Source organism: Limulus polyphemus, unplaced genomic scaffold, assembly GCF_000517525.1.
Source record: "Limulus polyphemus unplaced genomic scaffold, Limulus_polyphemus-2.1.2 Scaffold1918, whole genome shotgun sequence".
In the NCBI taxonomy this organism is placed as follows: domain Eukaryota; kingdom Metazoa; phylum Arthropoda; class Merostomata; order Xiphosura; family Limulidae; genus Limulus; species Limulus polyphemus.
The window spans coordinates 20209-31799 of record NW_013667528.1 but is presented as its reverse complement, the minus strand read 5'-3'; the positions used below and the strand labels follow the sequence as shown (position 1 = coordinate 31799).

Genomic DNA, 11591 nt, shown 5'->3' with positions numbered 1-11591 from the left:
GTTTGATAAATTATAGTAGAATTCTATGGTATTGATGTAGTAATTTATTATTTTGTAGTTATTCAAAAGTATATATAAAACGTAAAAGGAATATTTTGTTTCATATCCTCCACGCGCAAAAGGTCTTAACTAGTAGAGATAATTGTTTACTTTACTTCTTTATTTACTGTTCTATGTTTTAGGAAAAATAACTTTCAGAACTTATTTCAAAATAGCAATAATCTATGTACATATATAATGTATAATAATTGAAATGTGACTGTATTTTACAAAATACTAGTTGACTAAAACACAGCCAAGACAAGTTACTTTGTACAGACCAAAGGTCACCTTTAATGTCATTTGATACCGTAACATGAGTGCATGTGAGCTGCATTGTTGTAACTTCTGTACTGTTAGCTAGGCATGGGTGAAAGGTCAATATAATAAAAATAATAAATATATATAAATGTATAATGTTACAAGATTTAAGCTATTTTGTCTAAACATTTATGTTTTCATGTTATAATTTGTGTTCATTCTAGAATGAAAGTGGCATAATTTGTTTATTTCCTAATTTTTTGTGATGATTGCAAGTTTGGTCAAATTTACCAAACCCATACAGAGATTAATTACTAAAAAATAACAGATAAAATATAAAGTTTTTTCTTAAGAAATGTTTGATAACTATCCGAATATTATAAAGATTTCGCATGTGAAAAGTATTTTTTAATCTTAAAATGAAAATTATTTTGCATGATAGATAGACAAGATTTGAAAAGAAAAAAAAAGCATGAGAGAAACATTGCTTTACAAACTTTAAGACTTAATAAAAAAAATTAGATATTTTGCATATGAAAACATTGTAATGTTTACTGATAAATTACCAAATTTTATTAACAATTGCTTACTAATTTAAAAAGTTATAGCATGAAATCAAAAAACAAACTGACAAAGATTTACCAATGATCTTTCAAATTGGCATTAAAATTACCTTTGTCAAGCACCATACAGTGATTTTTGACAATAATATTTATACTTGAGATCAGCTTATATCTAATAAATATAGTTTGCTTTCAGTAAAAAAGTTATTTTGTGTGTGTTCTTTGGATTATATAAACTTAAAAAAATTATAATCAGAAATAAAAGACGTCATTCAAATAATCTGATGTCACTTATTGTTCTCTCCCAACCTAACTAAACATACTTGATATCTTTACACATACAATTTCTGACTTTTAAACAGATGTAATTTAACACAAAAATATTAGCAATGAAAACAGTGTAAAAAGAAATGACAATCCCAGATCTATGTCTAAGTGTTAAAAACTTCCCATTAGTATCCTTATGGAAACTCAGGTAGTTAAGGTCAACAAAACCACAAATTACTGCTACAACCACTTTATTTACTCTATACTGATGTAGACATAATCTTGTTTATCCTAACAGTTTTCAAGGATGGAGCTCCATTAGTAATTGTTTAAATCCATATCCTGTGACATCACAAAAGGGTAACAACAAAGAGCTGTTATAAAACTGAAGGAGGTGATATGAAGACTTAAACACAAAAACTAGTGAAATACTGGAAAATCAAAATGCCTAAAAGTTTTCTAAAAAAATAAAGGCAGATGGCTTTAATTTTTTTATTTGAAACATCTTTCCACGTCTGACTGAGTTACAATTAAGAGGAATGTGAAAATAAAAATATCTGCAGTTAACTTTTTATAACAAGTTTTAAATCTATTTGCTGGCTTACAGTATTTAAGTTGTAACTTTTAGAGTATTATACAGCATATAAAATAACAGCATTTTCTAGAATCTTTTCTCACTCATTGTCCAGCTCAACTGATGAATTTTTGTTATTGAACCAAAAGCTTAATTAATGAAGAACAACTTGTGGGAGACAAAACACAGATCGGAAATTATATTTTCACATACCTCTGAATTTGAACTGCAATGGCTTGTTTGTTTTGGAATTTTGCGCAAAGCTACACGAGGGCTATCTGCGCTAGCCGTCCCTAATTTAGCAGTGTAAGACTAGAGGGAAGGCAGCTAGTCATCACCACCCACCGCCAACTCTTGGGCTACTCTTTTACCAACAAATAGTGGGATTGACCATCACATTATAACGCCCCCACGGCTGAAAGGGCAAGCATGTTTTGGTGGGATGGGGATTCGAACCCGCAACCCGCAGATTGCGAGTCGAGCGCCTTATCCACCTGGCAATGCCGGGCCGAGCTCCAATGGATAAGTTAAGAAGAAGGGGTACAATGACTTGAAAAACAAGAAATGGGTATTTTCAAAGGATGATACTTTCTTGGCAAATTTAAACCTACACTTTCTGTTTAGTAGAAAAATTGAACACAGAAGATAAATTTTGTATAATTCTTAAAATATAAATTCTAAAATACTGAGTCAAAAAACTGCTGAAAGATAATTATATTTTTAATTAAACTTTGAAATTTGAGGTAACCTCAAAGCCTAAAAGTTGCACACCAGTCATAATACTATTAACTACAAAATGGAGGTTTTTTAACTGAATTTTATCTTATAACAATAACAAAATTTATTCATTTTTTATAGAACTGAAAGAAAACTTGTAACAAAATCTATACTTTTCAAAAACTGAATATTCTCACCTTGCTGAGCATAAGGATTATGTCGACCACCAACAGAATGGACACTTGGTGGACCCTGACTACCTTGATATATTTGATCATGATATGCTTCATCTGGACCAAGCATGTTTATATCCATATCTGCTGCCTTTGAAAATAATAAAATATTCAAATTGAATAAAAACTTAACAATATATGACAGTATTTAAAACAATCCAGATTTTAATAATTGCAATTATTTTCTGTGCATTACACTTAACAGTTATTGTCTGTATTGTTGTAATGATAGTTTTTCTATTTTATAGAATACTGAAATATAAACACAGTATTACAAATGAGCTACCTAATACTTGTTCAATAGTTTTAAGTTGCATATCTCTCCTGATTCTTCTCTGTACTACACAATGAAGTTGACATAATAAGATTCAAAGTCAACTTACTGTTCCACCCCAAGGTGCACTTTCTTCTCTGAAGATAGAATTGGTCAGTTCCATTGAAAGCCTCTTTTTATAATCCTGTGGTTTGTCTTCTGACATCCTGAATAACACTGCTGCAGCATAAGTAGCTGCAATGGACAGAATTATTATCAAAACGGTTTGCAAAATACCATAAAATATTTCAAACACAGCCTTCAGTTATTATTCAAACATGAACATCTAATCCGAGATACTTAATAAAAGTTTTTGTCAAGCTAATACAGATGTTGCAATCAATACAAAGTTTACCATACTTACAAAAATTTGCTTTCCTGAAGTTTATAGCATTGCATTTAAAAATTATTCAGTAAATTCTGGCTTAAAAATGGAAATGAATTAGATTATTTTTTCTAAATCAAAGTCTCAGATATATCAGAACAATTTCAACTAACAATATACAGAATACAATACCCAGTGTAAAAGACAACATACCAACTCCTTCATTACGAGAATGTAGTAATTCTGTAAGTGGGGCAGTAGCTCCTTCTGCTTCTATCATCTCTGCTCCTTCCTTGTCTGTAGCTAACTCACACAAAACTCCCGCTCCAACTCTCTGAACATTTTCTATTTCACTGTACATCAGCTACAAGCATGTAAGCTAAGTAAGTTATTCTCATAACACTACCAATTTTATAACACTGACAACCAATACATATTTTATGCTATATTTATTACCTATTTATCATTATATGCAATATGTTTGCTTCTTTCCCTTTCAGTTTGTCTTTTAAGAGATTAAATCTAGCTGCCATACAAAATTTAGAATTGGACAGATTACCCAATATAACAAATACAATAAGTTCATCTGTTCAAAAATTGTGTAACCTCAGCATTTATTTTTTAATCAATGTGTATATTAATATTATGTTTAATCTACCATTTATGCACATGTAAGACTGCATATTACGTTCCTAGCAGTACCTTCTCAATCTATAAATCACCAAACAAAAACTTTAAAGTCAAAATGTAAGGTCTTTACTAATGAAATAAACAAAACTATTTATTATGAATTTAAAACAGTAGAAACTAGAACTAAAACTATTAAAACCAAATGCAAAACTTGGGTTTCTACCTGAACAAAAACAGGGATGACCTGCAACCCTCTGATAATAGCACGGTTATGAGCTTCTCTGGCCAGAATGTGCAGTGCACCAACAGTACCCTCAACAATTTCTTCCATTCTCACACCATCTGTGAAAGAAGACTGACTGTTGCTCGAGGCTACACTGGACCTTTGCTGCATGAATATAAAACAAAATCAGATTAAACCTGCATGCTTTACTATAGCAAGTTACTTAATATTTACATTCCTATGTCCAAGTTACATGCTTTTCATTAAAACATTTACAGTAATCATAAAAAAAAATTTAGATTTTACTATACAATCTATAGCTTACCCTTTGTGTGTCTTGATATGACTTGATTAACAGCTGTACAAGACGAGGAATTGCACCATGCTCACGAAGAGGGGCATGATTAGCTGGGCACAGAGCTAGATTACGGATCAAACCAATCACAGCCTATACTCGTGAACATAAAAAAAAGAGAGTACACATCATTCTAACTACAGAATTAAGTATAAAAGTTTCTCTTTAGTACTTAAACAGTAAAAATATTAAAAGATGTAGAAAGTATTTACGATACAGTTATTATATTTTAATTTGGTCAATTTCGCATGCATTACTTCATTGTAATTTCTTCACCAAATCAACATTTTTTTAAAATAAGTGACAAGTCACAGGCCCAAAAAAGAATTAAATACAAACCACACAAACAAAAACATATCAGTTACAAACTTCACAGCTATATCTTTTATTACATAATTAGTTTGTTCAGCCTAAGAACTTTTTCAGTGTTAAAAATGAAAAATAAAACATTTGATATCTAAGCTCATTACAGTCAATATGCAAATAACTCTGATAACAAAGACAATTAATCAATTAAATAGGAAAAAGTAAAAGTCCATTGATGCTTTCCTGTGGAAACTACAAATGTGTGTGGAACTAATACTTTAACTTTACAACTACCAACCTTAATAAGAGGCCAGCGACTTGGTGGGTGTAATAATTTAACTATTACTTGGAGCCCATAATGAAGGCGAACAGCATTTTGTGCCATTTCAGCTTCAGGATGACGACTGGTCAAGTGACGCAGAGCACAAACCTAGGAAATTAACAGAATTGATGCAAATTATCTTGTATTTATAATAATAGTAATAATAATAATAAAAAAAATAACTAATCTAATACCAAGACTCCAAAAGCAAACAACAAGAACTTCATATTTTGTTTTTAATAAAAATACTTATGTATCAAAATTTAAATTGACATTTTCTAAGATAATTATTATGAAATCCTGTAAGTTGTGAACACAATTATTCAAAGCAAATACCATCAACATTAAAACACACTTTTACTCAATTATTTTAATACTATGATAAGGTCTAAAATATTACTTACAGCAGGTTCTGTGATCTCTTCTCGATCTCCTGCCTGGATTATGGTGCGGACCAAATTCTCAATACCTCCAACTTGACACACAATCACTTTGTTGCGCATGTTGTTACAAGTCAGGTTTGACAAAATACCAGCTGCACAGGTCACTACATTGATGTCATTGCTTCCAAGAAGTTGTACTAATCCTTGGAGCAGAGTATCAACACTATCCTAATAAAGTAAAAATTACAGTTCTACCTGGAGTTATAAAATATTCAGAACAATTATTTACTAATGATTAAAACCTTATTTTTTTGAAAAAAAAACAAGTTTTTCAATGTGAATGAAACAATCTTTCATAGCCCAAATACATAAATGAGAACTCTTACAAACATAAGACACATAGTATTTAAATGTATATCAAGCTGCCTCATTAAATACACCCTTGGGACAAATAAACAAAACATCTGATAGTCTGACTTTTACTCTTTTCAACATGCAACCCTAACAAATGTTCTTTTCATGTTAGATTATAACACTCATTTCCCATGATGATGAATCAGGTCCTGACTAATAGCCACCAAACATACTATTGTAATCAGTACATTATCTAAAAAGGTGACTGAAAACTTAATTAAAAGTAGAGGTTTTGAAAATTGATGGGAAGAGAACAGAACAAAAAAGAATAAAAACAAAAACTGCAACAAATACATGAACCAAGACACAGCAGCCAATACAGTTGTCCATTCTGAAGAGATTCTTCCACTTAAAGATGCACTAAATGCATGAGCAGCAAACATAAATGGCAAGTGTCCTCTCCAAAATAAAAAATGATAATCTTATATTTGGTATTTATATAGATCAAATACTTATCACAAAATCAAAGTTATAGGCACCTCTCCCAGTTGAACATGAAATATAAACTTTGTCACGTTGTGCAACTTATGATAATCAACTTTCACAGAAACTTGCATCATACAATGACTATAAGAAAAGAAAACAATTTCACTGTTTAAATCTTCTCTACACAGATTTGATCGAATTGACAGACTACACAACCACTTATGGGTGACTTAGAAGCCTGGCTTGTGTTGCACTACATCAACAATTGTTTTCAAGCCTTTTTAAATAACAAGTAAAATACAGATACAACAAATTATTTATTTTTCTGTTTGCTTTTTTGACAAACATTATCACCACAAAAGTACAAAAACAAAAGCAATGACATAGTGCATCGGATGCCCGGCTTCTAGGATCGTCTGTTACAGCCTAAATTGAAACATAACTGATATCTCCTATTAAGTAAGATGAAATGTTGGGATAAATAAGTATTCTAGTTATTTATCAGTATTTTTTATTTTTCTAAAAATATTAACCATTGAAGTTATTCACAATAAAAATTAAGAAATTATATTGGAAATATTTTGAGTTTATTTTCACATGACAGCACCTTTTTTTTGATGCCATACATCAGAGTTATCATAAAACAATCTTTTAACCTTACGAGAACTTGTGGGTCGGTGTGCATGTCACAACTTTTTTTTTACTATTACATTCATAATTGAACAACTTGACTATCAATAAACTCAGTGTCAAACCATAGTTTATTATTTAAATTTTAATATTATACAAGTTTTAATTTAATTTCAATAGAAAATATTTAAATAAATTCTCAACCTTCACATCTCTGTATCATGTGATGCTTCTTTGTTCCAAATTACCAATTTTAGATTTTCTTTCTATCCCTAGACAATCTTCTGAGTGTACCACCAATTTCATACTTATTATACACATTGCTAAGCTTTAATGTAAACAAAACTTTCTGTTTTTGTGAGATGTGAACAAGAAAGTCAAATCCACATAACATGCCCCTCCTACCTTATTGCGTCTTTCAAAAAATGTCAACAATTCTCTCTACACTTTGCTACTGGAATATTCATATCCAACAGAAAGAGCATACTGTTCTTTATTAGATACATTAAAAGGATAGTTCATTTAGGTTAGAAAGTAAATAGCCCCAGTTTCATTGTTTCCCTTAGTTTTGGTAAAATACCAGCTGCACTATAACTACACCATAATTAATGCCAGAAATAAATGAGACATTGAAAGTAGATATGCATTAGTAACATAAAAAAAAAAGCCTGAGAAAATATATAATTCCATAATCATAACTCTTAAAAAACAAATAACTAGTACTTCAGATCTTTGTTACCACATTCTCCCATTCAAACTAAAATAGATAACAAAGACAGGTCAATCAATCATTTATATAATTTTGGATACCTAATAGAATTCTTATATTCACTCCAGCTCTGTAACAGAAAATCAACAACACTTTTTGTTCATAAATGTGCTAATAGTGAAGAAGAAAATATACAGACAAAGTTTACAGTATGAAAAACAACAACATTTATACAAAGTTATTTTCACTATAGTCCATGATTTAATCTATTGCTGGGGAACGGGGCTGAAAGATCAAAATTCAAAATAACTTCAGCACGGAAACCCCAGCCATTTCTTTCCCTGTGTGCATCATTGAGACCAAACACAAGTCTGGCCACACAAGTTATTCACAGGAAGTTTACAATAGGTACAAAAACAGTTGAGGAAAATGTGTTTAAAAAGTCATACAGATTACAGTATTTTTTCAGGTAAAAAAAACATAACTACTTTTAATTTTTAATATGATATATAAATATAAATGTCCTAAATGTTTTTAGGTTATACTGTTTCCATCACTATATGGTTAACACTCCACAAGCAAGAACATGCTATATTAAGATCTACATATTTTTTTTTATGTATTAGGAAACACTCACTGAATGAATCTAATGAACATATAAATAGAAGAAAATTGAAAATCCTTGTTAGGACCGATAGTGAGCAGAAACTGTGGATTAAGGTAAGTCTACTGATTAATAGACTCAAAGTTGAACAAGAAACAATGCAATTCGTTTATTGCTGAACTTGTGAGTGTTAGATAAGACAACATAAATGAAAAAAAATTCTCAATAAGGTATGTCACAAGTTTCTTGTGCCTAAGTAATTTGGTACTTATTTTCCGCAACTTGAGTTATGAACTTGCTAGGTGAGTTATTGCTTTACCACTGGTTTAGTAGTTAGACACAATTCAAAAGGCAATAAAACAATAAAATTAAATACAACAATGTTAGTGCCTTCAAACTTTTATTATTTTATTTTACATTTTTAATCTTTTGCTACAGATGATTTCACTACAGTTAGTGTTAGGGTATATAAATAGAGAAATAAAGAATAGTAACATCAAAAAAAAAAACCCTTACAAACCTTTGAGGTTTATGCAAATGAAATATGAAAACTGAAACATGGGAAAAAAGTATTTTTATTCTTAACATGGAAATTAGCTTGCACTCAGGCAAAGTCAAGCCAGACCGACTTCACAAATTTATGAACAAATCTTTAGTAAAAATACTTCATCGAAAAATTAACTTTGTAATACAACATACTTTATTAAAGCATATAACTTTCCTTGCTTTTCCTAACAGTTGCAAAATATTTTTATCATTGATAAAGTTTTATGATTTATTAATATAATAAAAACAAAACTATACACAATCAGAGTGAAAAGTGGACTGAACCTTATCTTACCTGTTTAGTACCCGCATCAGACAAGTTCCTAAGGGTCCACAAGCAATTTAAAACCAATCGCTGACTTTGATGGCCAAGATGCATTGAAAGAGCTTGCATGCCCCCTGCAGAAAGAACAAATTTCATAAACACCTAGTATTTTTTTGATGTATTAAGCTCTACTTGTAGATTGTACGTGGAAAAAAAATTTAGCTTACATTTAAAATAAAGAGCATCTACAGTAACAGACACAAACTTGAGTGTCAGAAACGGTTCTTAAATCTTTTTTTTCAGAATGATGCATAATTTGTAAATAAATGAAACATTAAAAGCACATATATATTAGGAAAATATGTGACAAAATATATACAGTTCCATTATCATAACTAGTATCACAGATTTTTGTTACTACATTCAACCATATTCATTATCATTTCAGATACCGAACAAATTTTTATATTTATTCCAGCATTAAAATAAAAGATCAACAACACTGTTGTTCATCAGTGTTCTAGAACTGAAAAAACAGAGTAGACAATATGGGAAAACTATTCATATATACAAATATAATCATCACTGTAGCCCACATCTGTAAATACCACAAAAGATATAAGTAACAAATAGGACAAGAAAATTCACAGGTCAAAGAAGAAGAAAAAAACACAGAAAGGTGTTTCTACACTAATTCTCATCACTACGTCATCTGTGATGAGGGAGAATGAACCATGCCATAAAAACAACATGGACATGTGATTCAATGAACTTTGAGTGGACAAAACAAGAGGCAACTGGAACCTTAACAACAAAAAAAATAGGCTACTTCTACACTTTTGATAATTATCTTCATTTTCTGATAAGTCACAAAGCATCTACATCAAAAAGAAAAGCATCGTGGAGTTTTTCACGGTATAAGCAACACTGAATTGCAACTGAAGAATGGATTAGAATGACATATAAAACCCAACAATGAATTCTAATGAGCTCTTCAAAAGCTGTAGTCACAAAACTCTTTACAATGATTTAGTTTATGTTTTACAGTTATTTTATACAAGTAAAAAATAAATTATCTTCCTTTATTTTATAAGAAATCATGCATAATCTATTAAAATAATGCCTACTTCAAAATTAAATAATTCACTAAACACTTTTTTTAACATAATTTACCACCGAGATCCTCACTCTTTATATACATACATATAAAGTAAGTTTTAAAACAATACTATATCTAATCTGTTGCTGGGAAACGGGGTTAAAAGTTCAAAATTCAAACAAACTTCAACACGGAAACCCCAGCTAATTCTTTCCCTGTGTGCATCGTTGAGACCAAACACAAGTCTGGTCACACAAGTTTTTCACAGGTATTATCTAAATTAGTTTGCCATGCAAGTACTTTGCAGAGGCTAAAAATACTTTCAGATTTGCGTGACTGTAGAAATTACTTTGAAATGCAGTTGTATGACTATAAATTATAACACAAACACAAATGTTTAGTCTAAATACCTTAAATACCATGACATTATACATTTTTATATATTCATTATTTTTATTATGTTGACCTTACAGCCATGCCTGTCTAACATTATAGAGGTTACAATATTGCATAGCACGTACACTCATGTTAACATATCCAAGAATATAAAACAGGCCTTTACAAAGTGACCTATCTTGGCTGTGTTTTAGTGGACTAGTATTTTGTAAAACAGTTACATTTCAGTTATAAAACATTATATATGTATGTACATTATTACTATTTACAAAATAAGTTCTTAGATTTCATTTATTTTTCTTAAACCATAGAACAGTAAATAAAGAATTATAGAAAAAATTATCTCTTCTTGTTACGAACTTTGTACTCCTTTGCTGCTTGCTGTAGGTTGCTAAGCCTTATCAAATTTTGCACGTTGAAGATGTGAAACAAAGAAATTTTTTTCTTCTTCAGGTTTTATACATAATTTTAAAATAACCAAATATAAATTACTATATCAATACCACAGAATTTCACTATAATTTATCGAGCTTAGTAACTAAGCTGTATCTGGGTCTAAAAAAAATGAAATTTTGAGCTCGCTAATATCTTACCACTTGGAATCTAGCATGAAAAGAAAGAATAGAACGAAATAAGCATAATTTATATTTATTTCCTAATTTTTTTTTATCAAATCGACCCAACCTGTACAGAGATATGGTACTGAAAATAACATATAAAATAGTTTTCTAAAAAAGCATTTGATAATTATCTGGAGATTATAATGATTGTGCATGTGAAATTTCAAAATGTTCTGATGCAAAAAAGTATTTTTAATCTTAAAATCAAAATTACTTTGCATGTTAGATAGTCACCATTCTGAAAGAAAAAATCATTCATGAGAATATCTTTAATTAAAAAAATCTTAATATTTAACTTAAAAACCTGATATCTTGCATATGAAAGCCTTGTAATGTTTACTAATAATCTGCAATATTGTGTAAAGATTACA

The 11591-nt window shown here is 30.0% G+C and overlaps 1 protein-coding gene across 1 annotated transcript in view; it reads right to left on the bottom strand.

Moving 5' to 3' along the window:
• LOC106465352 (catenin beta-like) overlaps positions 1-11591 on the bottom strand; it is a 30456-nt gene that overhangs the window by 7102 nt on the left and 11763 nt on the right. Inside the window, exons 6-14 of the mRNA XM_022393223.1 lie at positions 10554-10573; positions 9136-9239; positions 5533-5739; positions 5105-5236; positions 4471-4593; positions 4146-4310; positions 3506-3656; positions 3038-3162; positions 2619-2745 (exon numbers count right to left, since the gene is read on the bottom strand). Coding sequence (XP_022248931.1) covers positions 2619-2745; positions 3038-3162; positions 3506-3656; positions 4146-4310; positions 4471-4593; positions 5105-5236; positions 5533-5739; positions 9136-9239; positions 10554-10573 — 1154 coding nt within the window. The remainder of the gene's footprint in view (positions 1-2618; positions 2746-3037; positions 3163-3505; positions 3657-4145; positions 4311-4470; positions 4594-5104; positions 5237-5532; positions 5740-9135; positions 9240-10553; positions 10574-11591) is intronic.